The sequence below is a fragment of the Pinus tabuliformis genome, chromosome 2_2, assembly GCF_031772625.1.
Source record: "Pinus tabuliformis cultivar Carrire ecotype Pingquan chromosome 2_2, CPIR1, whole genome shotgun sequence".
In the NCBI taxonomy this organism is placed as follows: Eukaryota; Viridiplantae; Streptophyta; class Pinopsida; order Pinales; family Pinaceae; genus Pinus; species Pinus tabuliformis.
Window position 1 is genome coordinate 462,422,504 of NC_142300.1, and position 26,613 is coordinate 462,449,116.

The following is a 26,613-nucleotide window of genomic DNA, read 5'->3' on the forward strand; positions in this document are numbered from 1 at the left end:
AGTCTAGCATCCCACCCTTTTCGCCTTAAGGTCATCTTTCACTTGATTTATTTCCTTCATATAGTCTAAACTCTCAAGGGCACTATGACAAGGCAAAAAGGTATCCCTGCCTTGTACTCCACTCCTACGAGGCTCTCTCTTCAAATTCTTTCCCAAGTCAAGCACGAGGTTGGTTTTGAGAGGCATCTTGATTTCTTCAAATGATTAAAATCTCCCCAAAGCACCTTCTCCCATTCAAATTCTCCCTTGATGCACCAAACCATCTCTTGTTGACTAAACATGTATTGAAGTAGGCTATCAAAGAGGATATATATAGATTGTACATTCAAGTCACTTGGATCTCACCCCCTACAAGCCTGGACTTGAAGATATCTTTCTACCTAGAGCACATTTTGGAGCTATGTGATGGCCTCATCATCTGCCCCACTTATACACACAAACATTAGATGCACTCACTTAGGGTCCAATTACCCACCACCAGTGGGTGACCGATATAGGAGAATTTTTCTCCTAGATTTGTCTTCAACCAACAGCCACTTGCAGCCACCAGATAACTCGATGTGCCATCATTTTCTGCCACATGAGCCAGCCATTGTGTGCCCTCACCCATATGTTTTGTTCATATGTTTGAAGGTGGACCTTCCCACCCAAAAGGTATGGCTTTTCATTATGTAATTGGTGTTTATGCTTGCTTTTCTTGGGCACATTTGAACATGGACTAGCGGGGGGATTTGGCAGAAAAATGGGCTTGGATTGTACTCCTACTCCCTTGTCCCAACTTGGTGGTTAATCTTGTATCCTAGTCTCGTGGGATTTCCTCTATTGGCTACTAGCTTTAGGAGTGGCACTACATGGGAAACCTTGATTTTGGTTGTGTGGTCCCGCTTCCCAACACCATATCTCCCTCCCCTTCGCTCATTATAACCACTTTTGCACACTTACGGGGACAAATAGGCTACTAAGTCGATTGGTCCTCAATTCGTTGAGGACATCACAGATTTCTTGCATAAGTAAGCAAAAGAGCAGGTGTTCTTATACTAATCCACTGTTGCATTGCCTCTATGACTACACTTAGCACTTGCAAAGTGTAATATGCATATTGGAGTAGGATGAATTGCATATTGATTTTAGCATCAAAACGTAATATCATAGTATGTTATCATACTAGATTAGGTGCACGTAGATTAAATTTTCATTTTAGACTAGATTTTATTTCTTCTTCATTTTATGGACTAATAAAAGCATGGGTGATCAAGGGATGTCATAGAAGCATGTTGCCCCATTTCCTTCATCTTTGATGTGCAAGTAACAAGTCTGCAGTCCCAAGAGATTGTTGGTGTTCTCATGACCTCCCCATTCAAGTACATGGTTCAATGCACTCTACTAAGAGCTCATGTCCCAATTGGAGCCAGATGTTACCCACCACCAGTGGGTGACCCTTCTAGGAGAAATTTTCTCCTAACTTTGTCTTTAGCCGACAACAGCAGCCCCTTGAATCCACCAGATAGCTCGATCTCCCGTCATTTTCCACCACCTAAGCCAACCATTGTGTGCCCTCACCCATCTGTTATGATCATATGTTTGAAGGTGGGCTTTCTAGCCCCGAAGGTATGGCTTTTCATTATGTAATTGGGTGTTTATGCCTATTTTTCTTGGGCACATTTGGACATGGATTACGAGGGATTCGACAAAAAAAATGGACTTGGATTGTACTCCTACTCCCTTCTCCCAACTTGTTGGTTAATCTTGCATCCTAGTCTCATGGGATCTCCTCTATTGGCTACTAGCTTTAGGAGTGGCACTACATGGGAAACCCTAATTTGGTTGCGTGGTCCCGCTTCCCAACACCATATATCTCACTCCCCTCCAGTCATTATAATCCCATTTTCACACTTTTCCCATCCAAGTCCACATTTGTCCAATGGGTCCACAAGGTGTTAGCCTCCCCCACCCCTTGTCCACACTTTGGGTCGAGCCTGGAACAATGCCCCGTACGTTAATGCAGCTAAAAATAAAGTTAAATGCATAGTTTGGCCACTTACAACAGTAAATGTACCATAGAATGCAGAAGATGGTCGAGACATAAAAATTTAGCTCGTGGGCAAAAGCCAAACATGAGCTCTGCCCCCTATTATGGCCATCACCCTGGTTCCTAGGGCCCTTACTAGTGCCCCCTGCATCATTTAGGAAGCCATGTTTGTCCCAACCCCTGGTGGGCAATGAACTGCCAAACCTTAAGGGGGTAATCATTGCTTCATCATACACATCATGCTCTCATCCCTGGAGCCCTGAGCAGTAAAAGAAAGAAAAATCAATAAAAGGAAAAAGGCATATGAAAAAGGGTGGAAAAACAAAGGTCAGGTAACTCATGTACCACAATTGCTCCCTCCTACATCCATATACCCAATGTGTGGGCTTCCTTCATCATAGACACCCTTGTACCATGGTATGCGACTTGGAGCCTTCCCTTTGCCCCCACTCTGTTCCATCATTATTTCACATGACGCCTACCATCTGATGGATGTAACATGGATTTGTCACGCCCTTAAAGGCTGAAACCACCTAATAGGGTCTTTTATTAACCTCTCTTGTCGAGCTTGGGTACACCTGTACATTCTAAAGCCCATTTGGAAGGCATGCCACTATGAAGTGTCCACTTTTTCCCTCGATTAGCAAGCTTATTTACACAATTGCACTAATGGATTGTTGTACTGGAAGGTGAGGAGACGCAGTGGACTTTATACAGGATTGCAAGTGGGTCTCCATTTGGACTTGGTCCCCCTATACAGGGTCCAAGCCCTCCATAGGGTCATAATGGCACCTATAGGGTGAGCGTTCGAAGCCATGGGCCTCCACCACAGCAGAGCATTGATTTCCATGCCATGGGCTTCTTCAGCACCACACATTGCTTATTCGTGCCCCAGTCATACAGAGATGATGATGCACTTGGACCACGTGGCCCAATCAGCCACACATTTGCATCTGACACTTGGCAGTTGATCCAAATGGGGTTTTGTCTCATCCGGAGAGACACGGGAGGGCATGCATCATCTTCTAGCCCTCACTTATGGAGCATCGACTTGTTATTGAGCCACTAGAGACCCATGACACCATTGAATGTGCCCCACAGCCACTTGGAGCACCACATGATGTTTTGCTTGGAAATTAAGTGGCCACCCCCTTGATCATCATTTTTGGAGCCCTCCTCTTCATCATGGCACATTAAGGACTCATGTTGACCTTCCAACAACCCTTTACACCATTATTTTATCATTTTGACCTCATTAGGAAAGCTTATTTTACACATTTGAGCTATTTGGTGGACTTGTCACCAAAATTATTGTTATTTTGCAGATGACAATATTATTAGGGGCTCAATTAGTCCAATTAGGCTAAATCAAACTTCTAAAGGCTCATATAAATAAAGGACGGCCTCATTTTGTAACCCATCATCACTTGACTTAAAGATCTATGCTTGAGAATTTCGCATTTGTTCTTGGATGTCTATAGGAGCTCTTTTGATGCATTTCGATATTTTTTAAGAGTTGAATTTTGTTCTCTATTGGAGCCGCAACCTTGACATTGCATTGGATATATCTTTTGCTATTTGTAAGTGCTTCTTTGTTGAAATTACATGTGGAAATTTTTTCAGCTAGCTAGTTCTTTTATGCCCTAATTATTGAATATCATTGAAAGGTTGTTAGTTTGCAAAATTTGTGCATGTTACTCATTAAACGGCAAGTGGATGAATGTTCCTAGTGGAGCAGAAATCATTTTTGTTCCCTTAAAGTCCATTGACCTTGGGTGGGTAAATGCTAAAGAGTGATTGCTAGGGCATCACAATTTAGCCTCCTTGAAGACAAACTTCAACCGAATTTTGAATCACATAGACTCCATAGCCCAAGAATAAGGCACTAATCCAAGTGAAATTGGTGTTCACTTTTTTTACCTATCTCTTTTCCTCCTAAATTTTTGCCCTAACCCTAGATGGCTAGCTAGGGCCTTATACAAATTGCATTAGAGGGATGGCATTGAAAAACTAATTGGATAGATTACTGCGTTGTTGTCCTCTCTAGTGACCCTCAAATTTTGAGGCAATTCCCACGACTAGTTTGAGAGAAAACTCAAACCCTAGCTCAAACTTTGGAGTTGATCTTGAACGTATTTTGTTAGTGGCCTTTGAAGGTCATTTGTCCATCAAAATTCAAAGAAATTCATCTCTCTTGACCTTCCTCTTCACTACCCTGACCTAGTGTACTCTTTGGAGGGTCTCCTCCCACGATTGATCATAAACCCTAGGTCTCATGTGGTCCCACTCTAGGCTTCTCAAGGATATTGAAAGTTTATTTAAAGGCATATAAGCTTCATTTAAAGCTTCTTGTGAGGTCCTAATCATCTTAGGGGCTTCGACCTTAGGAATTCTCATCATCATTGAACATCATTAGCCCTAGGTTTAGGTCTCCTTATAGGCCTTTCTTGGACAACCATAGCTTCTTTTTTAAGCATTGAGCCATCATTTGAGCCTCTCCTTTGAATGGGCCTTGGAAATTGCATTAAACCTTGGCATTGATCCTATCATTCTAGTGATTTCCCTCATACCGGGACTCCTCCCATCGATGAAAGTCCGTAAAGAACAAGGGACACTGACTGAGGTGACAGTGGGTCTTTGTCTCGTTGTTGTCATTTGGTCTAGTAGTTGTCCCTTAGGTACCCCTTCTAGGACTCCTGCTAGATTGAGTGGTAACAGGTCCCCCTTTCGAACAACTTTGAGTTGACTCCCATCAACTAAGGATAGAGATAGATCACCATCTACTACGATCTAATAGGATCTACCAAGTGTACCACCTTCAGGAGTTGGAGACGACGATGCATCTCATTTTTCTATGTCTCTTATACTATGAGATCAAAGGACACTGTCACTGCCTTTCTAGGGACTCGAGGGGCTAGCTCTCTACTTTCTTGTGATTCCAAGACTAGAGATGCTTAACTCTCTTGATAAAGGAGATCTTCAACCACAGATCTCAATTCTTGCATACCACGCCCTTCCCTGGGTTGATCAAACCGATTACCCCATGCTTCCCTAGTGATACATCAGATCAAAGCAACAAACAGCAAGTAGAGTTCCAAAGTGCACCAAACAGCAAGATGGTGAAACCCCAAGTTTCTCTTGAAAACTTCCTCTCTAACTTCTAAGAGTCCACCCGATCCCATCAAGACCAGTGCAAAGGTGCCAATCCTTGCATCAAGCAACACGATCTCAAGGCATTTGAGAAATCAGCTCTAGACGAATCCAGAGTAGAGCACCTCCCACCTGTCAAACTACCTCCCAAACTCATAGGAGCAACTAGAGATCCATTTAGAGTCTCCTTCCCTCGACCTTAGATGCTAGAAGTATCCCTCGCTCATACATTCCCTTTAGATCATACAACTAGTATCCTCCATGGTTCCAGAGGATTCTAATAGAAAACAAGTGCCCAATTCACCCGCCACACCTTCGACCAGCAGACTCAAGACTCTGACAGGATCGACCTCATCGTCAACTCTCTCTCTCTCTCTCTCTCTCTCTCTGTTGAGAGTATTTTTGTTTGAGTTGTCCACCTTTCGATTCTTGGACAAACTCACTTAGTGTTTTGTATCACTGTATCTTTGTCATGGTTTTACACACATGTTTTGATGATATACTTATGTAGATTTCTTTCTCCATACTATTTTTGGTATTTTCTAGGAGATGCACTTGCACTCCCACATTGTATTCATGCTAGCTGTACTCTCATTGACCTACTTCTGTGGTCACTTGTTGGACATTAATGAAAGTATTTTATCTGTCTTATCTATCTGATACCGTGTTAAAGAATTTCAACCATGATAGGTAGATTCTGCAGTTGCAGTTAAAACAGAAAACTCCAAGGACTATCAAACTGTAAAACATCCTACTGAAATATAGGACACAAAGTACAAAAGTGAACTTTCATACCTGCAAACCCTTTTTTATTAAATCTGGAAAAAAGCTCAAAAAATATTATGATAATCACTAGCACACTACTCAATCTCAACAAAAAACATTGAAAAATATAACTACCTCTACCCTCACTTCTTTATAGATGTGCAAGGCTCGAGGACAAAATGAAATACAGCCCATCCCTGTGTGTGAAAAAATGAAAAAAGCAAAACCCTAATCTAATTCTGTCTAGGGAAATTGGCCCTCCCTAAAACTGGAAGTTTCCCTAGCTCATGTGCTAAAGCTAACTGAAGGTAAAAGCAGACTACTTTGAAATCTGGAAATCGAAAGAACAACCTCTATTCTAAAACTGGGATGCTAAATTGGGAAAAGCAGCCACAAAATTGGAAGTGGGGTTGGCTCATTCATGTACCCTATCAATCCCTCATGACCAGAAATTCAGCACAATACCCCAGACAACCTAGTGCTGTGCCCTCATTCTCCTCAGTTATGCCCTCATGAGGACTGCACAAGTACCCTGCATAGGAACCCAAACTACTGCTGATGCTGGTGCACCTCTGCTGGCAAAGAAGACTGCTGAACCACTGTGGGAGAGAAGCATGACAATGGGTAAAAACTAATGTGTATAGATAATAAGCAACCCCAGGTGAATATGCTGATTTTCTGGAGCCTTACCATTTATTAGCCAATGAAATGACAGAATCAATTTGTTTATTTTTACATTTTCACTTTGCTTCCCCAAAAACATTTAAATTTATTGCCATGTAGCAAAGAATAATTTCTGCATACCATAATCTTGAAGAGGCCGCTGCCCATGGTCCCCCAAAACAGCAGTAACTAATTCCATTGATATGCACATACGGTTCTTCTGCATTGCCAAGAAAGAAACAATTCATCAATAAAATTAATGATACTTATTATTTAATCAACTGTGCAGGCACCGCCTTATATCAACATTCAGATTATAAAAAAACTAACAGTAAAGACAAAGGTCTAATACAGTGAAAAATATAAGTACCTCCAATGACAAGAAGAAAGACAGAATAGATACCGAAGAATAACAGCAAACATATATGGTCTGCATCTCTTTCTGTTAAGGCACCTACTCTAGGTTTTGCAGCCCAATTAATGTATTCCTTTGATGTCCTAGCCAGATTTGATACCTTAAAAGTACAGCTAAATATGTTTCCCTGAATCCTTGAATTGCATTCATAAGATTCTCATTCACCATAATCTCATCTAAGCAGTCCACAATTCAACCTAATCATATATGGTTTTCAAATTTTTCAAACATTTTCTTCATGACCCAAAAAAAACCTGTCATGATGCTTACAATAAAGCATTTTCATTGTTAACAAATCATCAAATTGTTTTTCCAGTAATTTTTGTAAATATTGCTCAAATTGGCCAGGACTAATGGGCACGAAAATAGAGAATCTTACATGAAGAAAATCATTGAACTCTTTTTGTTTTCTTGCTGCCTCAGCACCCCATGTCTCTTGCAACATCCGACCAAGAACAAAGACACCAACAGCTGTATAACTGCATATACAGATATTATGAACCTCCGAACAAACAAATTATATTTGTCAAATCTCAAAACAACCATGGTGAAAAAAATTAAACAGTTCATCACTAGAATTTATGTGGTTTTGTGAATGCACCAAGAACCATATCAAATCTAATCTTACATATTTCCATAGCTATTTTTGGCATATGCTCCACCTTCATGACCAGCATACATAAAGAGAGATCCCGAATGCTTCAATGAAACCTGTTTAAAAAATGAGAAGCTTGAAGGGAATTGATTAAGCAAAACCTCTTGAATGGTATGGCAACAAACATCATGAGAAACTTATAGTAAACGATTAAATAACAATATACAGCATATTTCTCACATTGCCAAACCATGTATCATGTTTACCATTGCAAATACACACACCACTTATTTTGATTTGAACACAATATAATCCATATTGCTTCAAATTCAAAATAATATGATATTGAGAAATACAGTAATATGGAAAGAAAATACAGTAATAGTAATACATTGAATTTGTATATTTGGACTTAATCGTAGAACAAGATAGGCTTGCTAAAACAAAAAGCCAGGGTGTGGGAACAACTTAGCATGCATTTCTTCTTATAAAAAGGTTACTTGACTAGCACTAAGATGACCAAAATGATGTTAGAAAATATTCAAAACCAATAAACAATCTCAATTGTTAATGCAAAAGTAAAGATGAATACTAACGTACCTCTAAGGTACCCTTGCCATTTGACACCGTTTCAATCATCTTTGTCCTGATCTGTTCACATTGTCCCAAAACAATGTTTGATCATCAAAAATAGGAGCCAAATAAATGACAAATAATATCACTTGAACATACCAACTAATTAATGCAGTGATTTTTATACTAACTGAAGATAAAGAAGTAGGCAATATAAAACATCAAGATGAGATACACCTTTAAGATATAACATTCATAATAAACACAAGTTTTCTCTCGCATGGTTTCACTACAAAGCCAAGCTTCCTTGGTCCAACTATCAGCCAAAGCAGACACAACGAAGCGTAATCCAAATGGTGAGTTACATCAATCCATTGCCACCAACAAGGGCTATAACCAGATGAATTGCATGGAAAGTATGCAAGGATGAAGGGCAGCATCAAAGTGAATTTTTCAATGTCTGACTGAGTTTCTGGACTAGGGAATGCCGGAGTGGGGAGACGCACATGGGGACATGTGGAACGAAACCCAAAATTTTGGCGAGATTTAGGGGGACAGGAGGACATCAGGGTCCCTAGCATTGGGATCCCCATCTCTTAAAATATAAAAATAATAATAATAATAATATGATAAAATCTCAACAATAACAATTTGTCAGGCCAGACAGTATCTCCATAGGGCAGAAATAAATTCACTATTTTATTCCATCAGGTAGGTCCTCATTATATACATGAGAAAGAGACTGTTCAGTTCGTCTCCCGATGACTGTTCATATTTCCTATCTATTTATTTACAATAATTTACCCAATCACAAGGATTAGGTGTCAACATTCCCCCCCTTAATCTGAAGGGATGTTGGTGATTCCAAGCATCATTCTGAATCATTCAAGCTTTTCCCTTCCAAGTGCTTTGGTGAAGATGTCTGCAATTTGCTCATTTGTGGAACAATGACGGAGATGGATTGTTTTGGCCTCCACATGATGTCCAATCAGATGATATTTAGTATTGATGTGCTTCGTTCGATCATGGAACTTTGGGTTCTTGGCCAACTTTATTGCAGAGGTATTGTCAATCATGAGTGGAGTTGATTGTACTTGTTTTACCTGCAAATCTTCAAGAAGTTTCCTGAGCCACACAGTTTCTTTTGTTGCTTCAGCTGCTGCCACGTATTCTGCTTCTGTTGTGGAATCTACTGGAACTGATTGTTTGCGTGATCTCCAGGAGACAGCTCCTGATCCAAGACTCATAGCATATCTTGAAGTAGATACCCCAGTTTCTTTGTCTCCATCGAAGTCTGAATCAAAGTATCCAATCAAGCTGAAGTCGTCCACCTGTGTATACTTGATTCCAAAGTCTTGAGTTCCCTTCAAGTACCTTAGAAATTTTTTTGCAGCAGACCAATGTCCCTCACAAGGCTTTTGCATAAACCTGGAGAGGATTCCAACAGCAAACGAAATGTCTGGTCTGGTTGTAGTTAGGTAGTTGAGACTTCCTACAAGCTGTCTATACTTTGTTGCATCCTCAAATTCTTTTCCTTCAATAGATGTGAGCTTTAAGTTTTGTTCCATTGGAGTAGTAAGGGGATTGCACTCTGTCATACCAAACATGTTCAACAGATCTCCAATGTATTTCTTTTGAGAAAGAAATATGGACTTTGGATGTTGGGTTACTTCAATGCCAAGATAGTAATGAACATAGCCCAAATCAGTGATTTCAAAACTTTTCCCCAATTCCTTCTTTATAAATGCAATGTAGCTTTCATTGTTCCCTGTCATCAAAAGATCATCTACATATACCACAAGATATACAACTGTTTTGCCAACTTTCTTGACAAATAAAGTTGCATCATCAAAATCAAAATGTTAGAAATTGAGTTTCAGAAGATGCTCAGTTAGTTTTTCATACCAGGCTCGCGGTGCTTGTTTGAGGCCATATAAGGACTTCACAAGTTTGCATACTTTATGTTCATGTCCTTTCACAGCAAATCCTTCAGGCTGGGGCATAAAAACATTCTCTTTTAGATCTCCATTCAAGAAAGCAGTTTTTACATCCATTTGATGGACTTTCCAACCATTCTGAGCTGCTAGTGCAAAGAGTGTCCGGATGGTATCCCATTTTGCTATGGGGGCAAAAATTTCCTCATAATCGACCCCTTCCTTCTGTGCAAAACCTTTTGCCACAAGCCTAGCTTTGTGCTTGTCAAGTGAGACATCAGTTTTATGCTTGTTCTTGTAGACCCACTTGCAGCCAATTGGTTTGGTCCCTAATGGAGGATCAACCAGCTTCTAAGTGTTGTTCTTTATGAGGACATCATACTCCTTTTGCATTGCTTCTTTCCATTCATCATGAGAAGCAGCTTCTTTGAAGGAAGTTGGTTCAAAATCTGTAGACAAGTTCAATTCACAATCATAAGAAACATCCATATCAACAGGTGAATTAGAGTTATCTACATCACCTCCATTTTGCCAGTTTGAATTTTTGGTTCCTGTCTTTCCAACTTCATCAGGATGAACACTTTCAAGTGTCTTTGTCGGCCACTTTGGGGGACCTTTTTGAGATGGTCCAGGCTACTCCGTTGATTGAGTTGGGACTGAATCAAGATTGAGTCTCCCAATTCTATCAATTACATCACTTAAAGCATCATCCGTTGTTGGAGTTTCATGCGGGGGAGAGTCTTCTTCAGAAGAAGATTCCACATGTTGATCTAGTATAGGAATCCCCCCTTCAAGATGTGGAATCTGATTGTCAAATTCTTGAAATGATTTTGCTTTTGCGAATCTATCCAAGCGATCAAGTTGCCGCTCAACAACATTGTCAATTTTGGATGATTCAAGAAAAATTACATCTCTAGATACAACAAACTTCTTATTTACTTCATCATAGAGGCGGTATGCTTTGGAGGTGTTTGAGTACCCCAGGAAGATACACTTACGACTTCTAGCACCAAGTTTGTTTCTATGTACCTTTGGTATCAAGGCATAATAGGTGGAACCAAAGACCCTGAGATGCTTTACCGAAGGAACATGTCCATACCACATTTCATAAGGAGTCTTGTTTCTTATAGCATTAGATGGACATCTATTCTTTATATATGCAGCACATAGAACAGCATCAGCCCAAAACATTATCTTTACATTTTTTAAGAAAAGCATGGATCGTACCATATTTAAGATTGTTCTATTCATTATTTCAACTACACCATTCTGTTGGGGATTATAAGGCACAGTTGTTTGATGTTTGATCCCATGTTGGCGAAGATAGTTTTCAAATTCATTTGATGTGTATTCTTTTCCATTATCAGTGCGAATAGACCCAATATGAGATTGTGCATCATTTTCAATCCATTTATGAAAATTCTTGAATGTTTGAAAAGCATCAGATTTGTTCTTCAATAAATAAACCCAACACATTATGGTGTAGTCATCAATAAATGTCATGATATATTTATTTCCATTTGCAGAAGGAACAGGCATTGGACCACATAAATCTGAATGAATGAGTTCAAGCTTCCTATGTGCTCTTGAATGTGAATCATGAAAAGACTATTTGCTATGCTTTCCTAGAATGCAAGCATCACATTGCTTAAGTTTCCTAGGAATTGTAGGAAAACCAGGAACACCATTTTTCTTCAATAAGCGGAGACTGTCATAGTTCAAATGTCCAAATCTAGCATGCCATAATAAACTTGATGGAAGTGTACCTTCTTCATGATGAGAATTGTATGAGAAATGTTGTGCATGAGCAGAGGTTCCTTGCAGCTTGATAAGCCTTTCTTCTTCTATTCCCCTCATGACAAGTGAGTGGTCAGATGTTTTTCTTACCTCAAGCTTGCCATCAAACATATGAATGGAGTGACCTTGCTGGCAAATGTGGACCAAGGATAGCAAGTTTCTCTTCAGTTGTGGGAGATATAAAACATGATGCAGAAGAAAGTCTGGAAGACCAGGCAGTTTAAGCCTGATTGTGCCAAGCCCTGATGGCTTGATTTTTGATTGATCTGCAAAGTATACTACTCCATCAACATTGTCAGTGAAATCTTCAAAAAAATCTTTTATATGAGTCATGTGGTAGGTTGCTCCTGAATCAAGCAACCAATCATTTTTCCAAGAAGCAAGTGAAGCACTAAATAAAACTTCATTTACTCCAATATTACATTGTGCCTCAACATAGTGAGCGGATTCAAGTGCTTTACCTTTGTCTGTATCATCAGTTTTACCTTTCTGTTAGTTTCTTTTCTGCTCAATTTTGTCCCATGGTAGCTTGCATGTAGAAGCATCATGTGATCCATTTCTTTTGCAGCGTATGCAGTGCAAATCTGCCTTCTCTCCTTGAAAATGTCTGCCCCCCCTACCTCTGAAATATCTTCCTCTTCCTCTTCGTCCACCTCTTCCTCTTGTAGAATCTTGAGCAGGATGCTTTTCTTTATGAGCAAGGCACACAGTCTCTTCAGAAGATTCAGGGGCTGTCTTCTTTCCAAAAGCTTTCTCTCTTTCAGCAAACTTTTTCACAAGAGAGTCAAAGGTTATATCTTTGAAATTTCTATTTTCTTGCAATGACTCAAGATAATTGGAGTAAGTAGGATAAAGTGCCTTGAGAAAAGCAATAAGAGGTATATCCAATTCAACCTTAGTGGATTTGATATCATGCATTATAGACTTTACTTCAGATGCAAGAGCAAGAGGATCATTATTTTGCAGTTCAAGAGTGAAGAGTTTAATCATGAGTTGAACGACTTCAAGTGCAAAATGTGAGTCATAGAGTTCTTTCAGCGTTTGTAAAGCTTCAAAGGCAGTTGAATATGACGAAATATGGCGACTCACCCTTCATTTACAGACGCTGCGATTAAAGCATTAGCTTTGTTGTTCTTGTTTTCCCAAATGACGAACTCTTTGTCTGAGGTAGGTTGTACTGGGTCATTGTTTCCTTCTCCGACACACACTCCTTCCACAACTCATTGAAAATGAAGGTGTGTTTTATCATCCAGGACCATTCAAGATAGTTCTCCTTGCTAGTGAGAACTATTCCCACCATGGATATGATCGAATGCATTCTGTAAAAAAAAAATACTTCTGCTGATAGAAGAATACTTCTGCCAATATACAGTAAAATTGTACTCAAAAGGGCATTCTCAAAAGATTTCAAATCTCTTCCTCATATACCAATATGTACATCAATACCTCACGCTACAACTTTATGCAACATATTTTCTCCAAATGTATTTTCTTCAAATGCCTCCAATGTTAGATATAAATGCATCCATCATTACATTCAAATATTACAAGGTATGGAAAATATGTATAAACATGGGCAGAATAATCCATTGTATCCACTATTTTTGAGCTTTCAATACATAACAAATTATTTGCAACATCTCAAATTTACAATATTCTCTGACCAATCAACGAATATTATATCAAATACCAATCAATACGCTCATCGAGGTATGGACCGGCCAGATATATGTACAAAGGAGAGGCCGAGCTGATTAGCTTCCTGCGTGAAGGCTTTGAGATTACTGAGGATATATCCAGTTTTAATACCCCGTTTGGTCTATGGCAACTTATAGGTCACCTCCCAAGAAGACTCCAGAGAACCAAAATATCCCAGCAATCCGAACGAAATCTGATGGCACTTTGAAGACAGCAAGCAATGATTTAAACGGGGGAGTAATCTCTGACAAACCGTCCCAGAAACCAAACGCTCAGAGCGCCACCATAACTTCTCTTTAACCGATTAAACAAACAAACAACGCAGGGGTGCGCCAGGCCACCGAAGCTAAAGGACGCCCGTCCAGAGAGGTGAGGGGCTGAAACAGCGATAAACTTCAGTTTACTTTGTAGCGTAACAGCAGAAAGTGAGCTTGATGGTTGCAACGTTGACGGTTTCTGGTTCAGGCCTTTAAAACCTTAGCAAGGGCGGCTAGATTGAAGCCCGTAAACAACGATTCAATACATGGCAACATCAGCAGGCGCAGGAATGTAATAACAAGAGCAATCAACAAAAAAAACAATTCCTGTGACTCTTTAGGCCGGTATTCACAGACAGGAAAGCCGAAGGATAAGACAGAGAAATAGTGTGTAAGGTATGTGAATTACTGTCGAAGCACCGCCTAGATTTCAATAAACACCATGAAATTCGATCTGAAGGGTATTGGAATAGAAGTCCCACGTAATGGCAGAAGCAAAAAACGTTACGTTTACCATGTCAGGACAGATGGAATATGGCAGAGGCAACGCGTTTATGGCAGAGGCAGCGCGTTTATGGCAGAGGCAACACGTTTATGGAGCGTAGGTAACTCAGGACTGTACCATGTCAGGACAGATGGAATATGGCATAGGCAACGTGTTTATGGAGCGTAGGTAACTCAAGACTGTACCATGAGCGTAGGTAACTCAGGACTGTACCATGTCAGGACAGATGGAATATGGCATAGGCAGCGCATTTATGGCAGTCGCCTTCTAGCAGAACAAAGAGCACTGGAAAGGAATATGGCAGACAGAGGAGTTACAAGAGCATAAGAGCTAAAAAAAGGAGCTGGCTCTGATACCATGTCAGGTCAGGCAGGAGCTGGCTCTGATACTAAGAAAAATGGTAGATATTGAAGTCTGAAATAGTAAATTGAAATTACTCTAAGTTAAAAATAGTCAAGAGTAACAAGTCAAAGAATTGGCTTTAAGTCATCAACATCTAGAGTCAAAACTCAAAAGTTAAAACTGAAAATCATCAATGGACAATGAACATTGAGGAGTGAAAGTAAATAAAAAGTAGCTCACAGGGTGCAGGGCTGACCGTGACCGGATGTTCTGTTAAGGCACTCCGTGGAGTAAAGGTCACCGATTTGAAACACGTCGCCTACACTAGGGAAAACGTTTCCCCTGTGTCTCCCCATGTTTCCCCAGAAGGGGGATCTAGGGAAACATTTCAACATCTAGAGTCAACACTCAAAAGTTAAAACTGAAAATCATCAATGGACAATGAGCATTAAGGAGTGAAAGTAAATAAAACGTAGCTCACAGGGTGCAGGGCTGACAGTGACCGGATGTTCTGTTAAGGCACTCCATGGAGTAAAGGTCACCGATTTGAAACACGTCCCCTAGCTCGACTCAATTAACTCATCAATCACTAGCTCGACTTCCAAAAATAAACTTGCCAGATTTAGCTGATGCGAATTGCTTATAAGGAGGACGAAGGCACAGAATTGATTCATTGTTTTGTGAGCACAAGTTGGTGAGACAATGAGGTTGCCTGCAGAAGCTTGTGTGTGGGAAGGGCGTACTAAGGAGAAACCTGTGCACACTTGGTACAAGAGAATTTCCTTGGGGTTTGCGCAAGGAAATAGGGAAGCAAGTTCAGGGTTCTTGCAAGGTGATTCAGCTTAGCATGAGCAGGTTAAACAGGACTCTTTTTCTATTGAAAGAAGGCTGTATTGTAAGAGATCTATTGCTCAAAATTCTATCAATAAAATTCTCAAACAAGCAAAGGGTTTTCCTAGTTGGGTTCCTTGGAAAATATTGTGTGTTTATTTATGTTCCTATTCCGCTGCAAATAAGTAGAGAAATTCTGTGTCTTAATGAAAAGAAACTAGTTTTCAGATTGTTCATTAGAGCAGTTGCAGAATTTCAAGGAAATCCTACAAAGATGGTTGTAATTTCATTGAAAGCTCAGCCATAATGCCTAGGCCAAAGGTATGTTAAGTGAGATAGAGCTCAAGAAATGAAGCCTTATATGATGTTGCTGCTAAGAGAAGAAAAACAGCAGGTATATTATGCATTATCTGCTGTAATTCAGAAGTAAAAGACCCTTGGGACGGTGAAGATGATAGTGCTTCCTCAGAAAGACAAACACAAATGTTGATTCATTGGACCACCAAGATTTGGAGGAAGTGAGTTTAGTGAACAAACCAAGTTCCATATCAATGATGGAAAGGCTGACTATTCAGCAAACATTGGTTGTCATCCGGCTGGTGAGTCAATAGTTAGAAAAAATAACAGTAATTTAAATTGTACTTCATAACTTTGCCAGATACAGTTCACTTCTAGTTGTTTGAATATCTTACCTTGAAACTGACTGCATACATTTTGCTTGTCCAAAGCTTTTATCCGTTTATCTTGAACAAGCATGTAAAATGACCATTACGAAAGGGTGTTGGAGAGAATGGTCATATATAGAACCTAGAAATATTAGGACTTAGACATGGAGGAATAACAAAGTCTCATTGATAAAGTGATGTAATAATGAGGCATTTAATATAGTAATTAATGTAATGGTTATTGGTTAGGTGTTTGGGAGTTATGTAACATACTCCTCTCCCCCTACCATGTAATAAGACAATGCATCATCTAATGAACGAATGAATTCCACCCTTTCTCCTTTTCAGCCCATTCCTGTCCACACTTGTGTGTAGATCACATAATCCCAAAGACATAGAAGCAAACATTACTAAAACAGTCTCGTTAACACTTGATTTGCACTTCATGTAAAATCAGTCACATCTCTCAATTTTTTTCCAGAGTTTATGGGTTGACAGTAGAACTGTTGAGATTTCTAATCAAAGTTCACTTGTATGAGTGATTTTATAGGTACTGAGGTATACAGTTACAAAAGGTGGCACAATTCATTTTGGGAGAATCAATAACAGTGAATTAGCAAGATTATAGAGCATAATTGTTAGTGTTTTGAATAATGGAGGATAATATGATCAGATTTCCTTCTTTGAGATAGATGATTTTCAATTGAACAAGGTGTGTTTGATTTGTTTTTAAGGTTCATTGTTTCCCTCTCTATCATTTAATGCATAACTGCAGCAAATTATATTAAATATATGACAAGAAGCATAAAAGGCTTGTTGAAGATACTGCTGTTGTGAAGTTGTCATTCATTTGGATGATGAAGGAGATGAGCAGAATTGATTCAGCAAATCTGAGAGATGCTGAATTGCTTCATGGCATGGGTTGCTACAAATGAGGACATTCTTGTTAATCTTATGCCATTGTTTTACCTACAAAAGTTCCAGTAGCTGCTGTTTTGGTCTGGAATAGAAGACCTATTGCTCCAGTTCATAATTGAGTGGTAGGATTATCCTTTAGGGTCCATATATAGTCAGTTTAATTGGAATAAGTCCATCAGGTGGGTTAGCTGTATAAGTGTACTTCTCCAATCAGGCTGATTTAGGTTTGAAGGAGGCTTTCTAAATTCTTCAGGATTCCTTGAAATGAAAGTCTAGCATGAAGTCGCTACTGAGCTGGAACCATGAGAAAAAACAAAACAAAACAAAAGGTATAAGATTTTAAAAAATAGATAAAATACAAATTTCAGTAAAAATACTATATATCCATGTACATCAATGTAATTCCAAACCATTAGATGCCAAATACGCAAAGTTCGCCCATGTATATATACTATATAGCATGTAAGGGTGGCTATAGCAAAACAGAACTGAGTGTAATACATATCTGAACCAGAATGCATAAACATTGAAGGTCTAAATGGCCACTGACTACTACAAATCACTATAACATATCAAAATCACCCATTAAGATCAAGATCCTTATCATCACAAAGAAATTATAGAAGCATTATCTCTCTACAATCCTACAATCCCCCAACCATGGGGTGTAGAGTCTAGGCAACCAAGGTTGTACTATTTTATTTCTTAAAGAAATGCTGGAAAACTATCATCCGCCGAAACTAGAAAAACACCTCAATTTCTTCTAAATTTTTATTTTAATTGATATTTACCTTATTCTTATAATTTACTTTCCTAATGTTCTTATTTACCTTATAATTTACTTTCTCAATGTTGTTATTTACCTTATAATTTAGTTTCATTAACTTTAGGAATTTAACAGAAATAGTTAAATAGAAAATCAAACAAGAAATGTACTCTTCACGGACAGTAGGCAAATAAGGGGGGAACGTCATTATAGAATGTTAGATTAGGGATTATAGGTGGGGGGGGTACCCCCTTTTTGCTCTTTTTTCTTTTCTTTTTTTTTTGTTGTTTTCTATTTGGTGCTACATGTCAAACCAATTCAAATCAGATTTGGTGATTCAACCAGTTCGAACAGACAAGATTTGCATTGGCCAGTTTAAGGTCCTACTCATCTTCTATTATGTTTTTCATTGAGTTTTCTTTACAGATATTGATTCCAATTTCTCTCCCAAATCGTACAAAAAGCTCTGAGAAATTTTTGCTAGGATCTTATCTGCAACTCTGTTTCGAGTTTTCTCTGCATCTCCCTGCCACATCTCCCCACACTCCCCCCCTCATGCCTCTACCAAGTTTCCACTTCCACCCACCGCCCCCTTCCTGTTCACACCTTCCACCTCCCTGCCCCCTGCACATCTTATTTTCCCACATGACCCTCTAACTACAACCTCAACCCTGACATACTCCCCAATGCCCTTATTCTCCACCCTCCCTTACATGTGCTATATGTGCTCCCAAATCTTACATGTGCTATATGCCCTTATGCCCTTCTTTGGGGAACTTAAAATCATTATTGTTCTCCTAGTATACTCTGTGCAATCAGATTGACATCTCACAGTGAACTCTTCCTCAATAATCAAATGCAATAATTAATTTGCAAACCAAGACAATGGAGCAATAAAAGTTATACAAAGCAAGAATTATCGAACTTCCAACATTTATATAAAAAGAACAGTAGAGAAAGGTTTCTTCTAGGGTCCACCACTCCATCCAGAAGTTGGGCAAGAAAGTTAAGGCCATGTCTAAAATATGAAGTCAACCACTTGCATTTCTACCATAACAGAGATATGCGCTGACTTGCATGAATGATTTTTTACAGTTGCCACACTCTTACAGCTACATTACTTGTGGGATCTTTGCCTTGTAGATGACACACTTCCAGATCAATATGTGTTTCAGGACTGCTTATTATTGAGAAAGCATTACTAATTTCACCTGGGAATCTTTCAGTAGGGTAGAATAGAGAATATATAAAACAAAACCTCAACTAAGATACTCCACGATTCCGCTACAATGCCCCTTTTTAACTAGCCCTTTCCCCACAACCACATGTAAACAGTTCATAGTGTATAAGAGGGGCATTCCATGGCAATAATGCAGTTCCACGACCATATACAAACTGTTATGGCATTGTCTGTCATTAACCTTGTTTGAAATGATCAAGTGATCCAATACTGATATTAGAATTGTAAAAATAGATCTGAACTTACCTCATGCCTCTACTAAGTTTCCACTTGCACCGACCCCCTCCCCCCTTTCCTGTTCACACCTTCCACCTCCCTGCCCCCTGCACATCTTATTTTCCCACATGACCCTCTAACTCCAACCTCAACCCTGACATACTCCCCAATGCCCTTATTCTCCACCCTCCCTTCCATGTGCTATATGTGCTCCCAAATCTTACATGTGCTATATGCCCTTATGCCCTTCTTTGGGGAACTTATAATCATTATTGTTCTCCTAGTATACTCTGTGCAATCAGATTGACATCTCACACTGAGCTCTTCCTCAATAATCAAATGCAATAATTAATTTGCAAACCAAGACAATGGAGGAATAAAAGTTATACAAAGGAAGATTTCTCGAACTTCCAACATTTATATAAAAAGAACAGTAGAGAAAGGTTTCGTCTAGGGTCTACCACTCCCTCCAGAGGTTGGACAAGAAAGTTAAGGCCATGTCTAAAATATGAAGTCAACCAATTGCATTTCTACCATAACAGAGATATGCGCTGACTTGCATGAATGATTTTTTACCGTTGCCACACTCTTACAGCTACATTACTTGTGGGATCTTTGCCTTGTAGATGACACACTTCCAGATCATTAGGTGTTTCAGGACTGCTTATTATTGAGAGAGCATTACTATTCTCACCTGGGAATCTTTCAGTAGGGTAGAATAGAGAATATATAAAACAAAGCCTCAACTAAGATACTCCACGATTCCACTATAATGCCCCTTTTTAACTAGCCCTTCCCCCACAACCACATGTAAACAGTTCATAGTGTATAAGAGGAGCATTCCATGGCAAGCATGCAGTCCCACGACCATATACAAACTGTTATGCCATTGTCTGTCATTAACCTTGTTTGAAATGATCAAGTGATTCAATAGTGATATTAGAATTGTACAAATAGATCCAAACTTACCTCTTGGTCAGATTTCTCATTTTCAAACTTGGGATAGAAAGTAGCACGAATTTGAGAACACGCAAAAGCTCGTTTGTCTACCACAAAATCTCCCACAACAGGGCCCTTCAGTGACTGCCCTTCTTCAACCGTCTGATTCTGTCCAAAAGTTGTTGATAATGGCTTTGCACCAACTTGTGCAGCACTATTGCTGCTAGAACTAGTGCTTTCACCCATTGTTATCATTGATGGCTTTCCTTGATCCCCGTTATTACCACCACTGTGGGTTGCATATCCCTTTGCAACCCACAGAGTTTTCTGTCCAGTCTGACCTTTTGCAACAGCATGTTTCTTTGATGAATCAGGTCCAATAGATGGTTTTCCACCAACACTAGTTTTCAAACCAAACAACTTTGAATCAGTAGAACTTCCAATGCCTCCAACAGAAGACTCAACTGGTATAAATTTCTGCCCGGGCTGAGCCCTCCCAGCAACAAGGTTTACTGATACGTCAGAAGCAGTATTAACAGATGAAGCTTGTAGAGCAAATTTTCCACACCTGAAATCATCAGCAGCTCCACTAGAACCTCTGCTCCCAGCATTTGCAGTCACATTTGCAGATGTCTGGATATCAGCTTTTGGCTTCTCTTTCCACATAAGATTTTTCGTGCCCCCTGGCCCCTGTACACCCATTTATCAGCATGAAGTTAGCATTCTTCCTTACCCTTGCATGATAAGAAAATGTGAACCATTAAATCTACTCATACATTATATAAATCTGCTAAAACCATAGTTGCAAAATAAGTTAAAAATAGAGACTCCTGTGAATAAAACATGGCACTCTAAAATGTTGCAGAGAGTACATGAAAAACACAAACACATACACATAATGGCCAAAAAGAATTCATTGAAAATATCCTAATAAAGAAACCAAGGAATTTAAGGATAGGCTAAGATTTGGAATTAACCTGAGCATAAAATACTTCAGAAAGTTCACATTTATAGAGTGTCACCTTACTTTCATGTGGTCAACGCTTTGAATAGGCTATTGTCATACCACATTATAAGAATATAGAAACATTTTAAATTCCACTTCGTTCGGTAAATATCAGAGGAAATATATAAACTGAGGTTATTTATATATCAGAGGTAAATATATAAATTGGGTCGGCTGGGGCAAAAACACCCAAAATTGGGGGTTGCAGTACAACCCCTCACATTTAAGAGCCCGCGAAGAAATCTATAAATAAAAGAGAGTTGGAATCAATTGGCATCATCAAATTGGATAGAATACATCTGTTTTTCTGAGCTGTTCTTCTGAGAGTTTCAATACCCCTTTCCACTTCTAATTTCCGTGTTGAAAGATTCCACCTAGTTAGTAAATCTTTTTCTATCTTCTGTTCTGTTCCGTTATGTTATGGAAGCAGGGATGTTATGTTCTTTTCTGGAAGCAGGGATTTTATCTATCTGGAGTATTTGCAAAGTTTTGGTGTAAAAACCTAAGGCGAGTCAACCGAGAATTTCCTCAGCCTGTGCTGGTGTGTTCTGAGGCAAGCGGTGGTATATTTCTGAGGCAAGGCGAGTCATTTTGAGGCAACATTGGACGATTTCCTAAGACAGTGTGGATTGAGACAGGACTCGTATTCTTACTGAGGCTATTCGGATCTCCTGAGAGCTGTTTGGACATGTTCTGTGACAGTTCCACAGTATTCCTAAAGCCAATTTCGGAGGGTTTCCTGTGGCAGTTGATGGCAGAATCAGGGCAGAGTTTTGGTCTTCCTCCTATCTCCAGTATTCCTGAAGCAAAATTTGGAAGGGTTTCCTGTAACATTTCGGTGGCAGAATTAGGTTTTCCCTTGAGACGCTCGGACGTTTTCCTGAACAGTTCGATTATTTCCCTAGGGAAATTACCTGTCTGAAGGATAGCGAAGTGGTGAGAGATCTCAAGCAAGGACAACTGTAAATCATCCTAAGTTCTGCGTGTTTGCTGAGAGGCACCATACTGATACTTCTGTAAGACAGGTTGAGCCCTTCTGCAGCTAGGGGTAGAGCATTCTCAGTGGAAAGTCGGTTTCTTCCTGAGGCTATGCGAAGGACTGCCCATACTCTGTGACAAGACTGAAATCTTCTGAAGTAGTTTGGTGCTCCTGAGGCAAGAATTCGGAAGGGTTCCTGTCACAGTTAGGCCATCGCTGAGGCATCAAAGGTATTCCTGAGGTAGCAAGTTAATTTCTAAGGAAAAGTAGTTCGTCTGAGGTAATTCGGCCTTACCATTAGACAGTGATATCACCACTGAAGCAGCTCTGTCAACCTGTAACAAGTCGGTGGAACTTTGGTCTGGAAAGAGTTGCGGAGAAGGCCGTGTTCGGAAAAAGAGTGTTAAACCTGCCTAAAACCCTTATGAGGGAGAGCCTACGGTTAGTAGTTAGAGTTTATAGGTCGGTCACGAACAGTAGAGTTTCTACCAAGGTAAGTGTTGAGATTTGGGTAAGTGTTAAAGAGTAGAGTTCGAGGGTTGAGGTAAGAAGTTCTTTTTGTTGGGGTATTAAGTAATATATGTAAACGGTTAGTTATGATTAATGTTCAACATTCTAGACTCTACCATAAAATTACCTATCTTACTATATTTGGTTTATACTATACTAAATAGATCCTGCAGCTTATTTATTATCATATCCTAAGAATAATTTTCATACTAATAATTTGATGCTTATTCCTATTGTTGTTGGAGATTTCTAGAAATGAGCACTACACAATTCATTTCCAAAAATCTCCAACAACAATCTTCGTATTTTTAAAATGTTATCAAAAACTAGTAGTAGTACGGGTGATTATTGTTTCAACGTTTTTAATTGCATATCCTAGCAAATTCAGACATATCTAGTCCCAGAAGAAGATGCATAGCCATGGTTCCATATCGAGAGACAGATTCTTTTATTTGTGAGAGTAGTTGCATGTTGTTGATATCCTGTTGGTGAAGATATTGTTGAGGGTCCAAATATCATAAAAATTTTGAGCATATTGCCAAATATCCGAAAATAATGGCGAACTTGAAAAAAAAAGTGAGCCAAAAGGAACCCCAAAAAGTGACTTAAGGCACCATAGTGCACATGTAGACAACATTTTTTATTATTGTGTAATAGTATTGTGATACTCACTACTATCATAATATTGCCATCTAAAAATGTTGCGACATATACCAGTAATAATATAGGCTCATGGAAAATAATGGGATTTTGCTATATAAGGGTGATGTTGGCAACAAGATTCTTTGGATCAGGGACTAGCTATGGCCCTCATCAGACAGTAATCAGTCTAATTACATCTACTCTACTAGTATGTGGGTTAGTATAGGAAGATCCAGAATTAAATTGCAATTAGTACTGCTCAATTGAAATTTGTTTAACATTGGAACTGTTGAATCAGTGATACAATATTGTAATGAATTTTTTTTTCTTATTTATGGATGGTAAATCATAATCGTTGTGGATTTAAGGATGGTAATGCTTATTGTTATGGTTTATTTCATTGTTGTAAATAGTTTTTATTGAAACCCTAGTTTCTTAAGAAATCCTAAATGCAAAAATTGCCTTAGAATATTACATTAATTTAAATAACAATAATAAAGATAAAACTCTTTAAAATTGAAAAATGTGAAACTTAAGGTGAAGTGACAAGATAATAATTATCCACCCCCATGATTTTTGTGAATGGTTTGCCCACAACCATGATAGACACTGGGATAGAACTGTGAAATGGACAACAGGGAAGGCTTGCCCACCATGGTTCCATGTAATCCATACAAACCATTTTGGGTAGGCCATACACACTAATCATGACAGTTCTGAGGGATGGATGATACTCACAAATAGACAAAGCTTTTGAAGAAACTGGATGTATATGCTCTTTAAAATGACACTTATCATGTTCGCAAAAAGACAAAGGCTTTGGAGAAATTGGATCATTTACGCTACCAAAAGAACAATTTCACACACATGATAACTATAAGAGAGTAAATCGACTAAATTGAGCATAATATCGTTGGTCTTGTGAAGGTATAGTCAATCCATACCCAAAAGCATGTTATACAATCCCAATGGTAGTACATTCAAATGTATTGTTGTAGCTATTGTAGCCATTTTTGGTTTTGATAAGATAGAATATTTGAAAAAATGCTAAGTTAGGATATGGACATAACAATAGTGAATAAAATGTTAGTAAAAGAAAATATCTTGATAATGATGTCAATATCAAAGAAAATGTTAGGTAGATGCCCTAAAAAATCAAGGCAAAAGGAAAATGTTAGGTTAGAAAGAAAATAAAACTAATAAACTTTGAAAGTGAGCAAGTCTAAATGCCACTACTCTTTTTTTGCAAAATAATGGTTGTGTGCAGCTTGTCTTAAATGCCACAACCCATGACAGTGAAATAGTTTATTCTTGATTGCTTCATGCTTTAAATTTGATGTTACAGTTAGAGAATAAATGATTTGGCCAAATTGTTTAATCTTAACAGATCAGTAGTTAGGTAGAGAATAATAAGGTGCTGATTAGTTTAATCTAAGCCCTTGGATTGATATAAGGTTAGAACTAGATAGTTTCCTGCTTTAAAAGAAAATGAATAAGGGTTTGCTAGCTTAAATGCACCAATTAAGTGAAGAAAAAATGATAGGATAAGCAAAGGGTAGGTAAATGAAGGTTGCAAAATGCTTGATAGTTCATTGGACAAAGGTACATTATCATATTAGGTGACCCCTTCCCAAAACCGCCCACACCTTATAAGCGGTGTGATGAAAACCGCCTTTTGCAAAACGACAAATGGTTATTGTTCACTATCGTGCCATATTTCAAAGGAAAACTGTTTTCCCGTTCGCCAAAATGACCATTTTTCCTTTGTTTTGCCTGTTTTCACAGTGAAGCCTGCATAAGCCTCTACAGCCAAAAAACCATCATTTTGCCTTATGAATATGCCCTGGACTCCTTCCGATATCCTTTAAAGCTCGGTAAAGCCATGAACGACCTCCTCTGTCACCATGTTTTTCTTAATGATTTCTGTGTTTTGCAGGTAAAGACTGTTGTTCCGGGTTTACAAACAAAAAGCCTGCGTAACAGTTTGAAGACAAATAAAAGCATTTTATTGTTGAAAAACACAGTAAAAACTGGAATGCGCAATAAAGATAGAGAGGATCACAGTAAAGGTCACTCAACCAGATCAAAGCATATCAAACAAAGTTTAAAGCATTATTATAAGGTAAAAAGGTTAAAATGAAGCAATCTACCAGCATGAAGGATACGAACAATCAAAGCAGCTAAAGGGGCAAAATATCAGACAAACAAAGCCAGCACAACCTGAATAAAAGGGGCAGCAAGAAGCAGTTCAATAGCTACCCCTATCTTCTTGCACGAAGATCTTTCTTTTCCTAAAAATATTAATCAGTTTTAGGGATATTTTCCTAGTTTCATTATTGTGTAAATAACTCTCTTCTTGAGTTGTAAAGGGTTCGAAGTTGAAGATTCATAGTTCATTGCTTGTAAAGTCTTGATTGTTAGTTCTACTTTGAACCTGGAAGCCACCTTTGAAGGAAGCTTTTGCAGACACTTGATGTACTCAATCTTTCTGAAACCTTAATACAAAGAAGAGGATTCTGAATCTGGTTTTACACAGTTTGTGTTATCCTATAGGTTTTTCGAGTTTTCAATCATCACGTTTTTCTTCATATGCTTATGACTTACAGAGATATCTAGGTAGGAACAATTTGTATTTCAATTGATTCCTATAAGCTCCTGAAGTGATCATCTATTAAGAGAATGGATTAATGCAATTGTCTGTGTAGCTAATCCCCTCTAATCAATAAATCATCAGCATCTTGTGTAAGCTTAAGTATACTGCCTTGAATCTTTAGAACATAGTTCAGAAGGTTTTCACATTTATGATTGTTCTGTTTTACAGCCTGGAAACTATGATAATCATATTTTTTGTTGTCTTCTACTCACCATCATTTTTTATCTATATCATTGTGTAATGCTTTATAGAAGCCCTTTGCTGAAGTATTAATAAAACCCAAAGGATTAATTAATTTAATTCTGCATTTGTCTTCATTCATTGGTCTTCCAAACACTTAAACCAAAAACCCCAAAACAATTATTTTAGATGCTTTAGCATTGGTAGCCTGACCTACTACTATCTCAGAGGGACAACATCAAATTGGTGTCGTTGCCGGGGATTCAAATTTCATTCAAGTTTCCCTTGGGACAACGTTATTCATTCATTCTTTTCTTTAAAGGTGATTAAAGGTTTAGAAAGTTT

At 38.7% G+C, this 26,613-nt stretch overlaps 1 protein-coding gene across 1 annotated transcript in view; it reads right to left on the minus strand.

Annotated features, from left to right (window-relative positions):
- Nucleotides 1–22,724, minus strand: part of LOC149193294 (tRNA ligase 1-like) — a 317,173-nt gene extending 294,449 nt beyond the window's left edge. Inside the window, exons 1-7 of the mRNA XM_089407278.1 lie at nucleotides 22,579–22,724; nucleotides 22,219–22,479; nucleotides 20,329–20,988; nucleotides 8,218–8,268; nucleotides 7,651–7,733; nucleotides 7,402–7,501; nucleotides 6,749–6,827 (exon numbers count right to left, since the gene is read on the minus strand). Of these exons, the coding sequence (XP_089263404.1) occupies nucleotides 6,749–6,827; nucleotides 7,402–7,501; nucleotides 7,651–7,733; nucleotides 8,218–8,268; nucleotides 20,329–20,988; nucleotides 22,219–22,479; nucleotides 22,579–22,581 (1,237 nt within the window). The 5' untranslated portion in view covers nucleotides 22,582–22,724. The remainder of the gene's footprint in view (nucleotides 1–6,748; nucleotides 6,828–7,401; nucleotides 7,502–7,650; nucleotides 7,734–8,217; nucleotides 8,269–20,328; nucleotides 20,989–22,218; nucleotides 22,480–22,578) is intronic.
- Nucleotides 22,725–26,613: the final 3,889 nt, after the last annotated feature.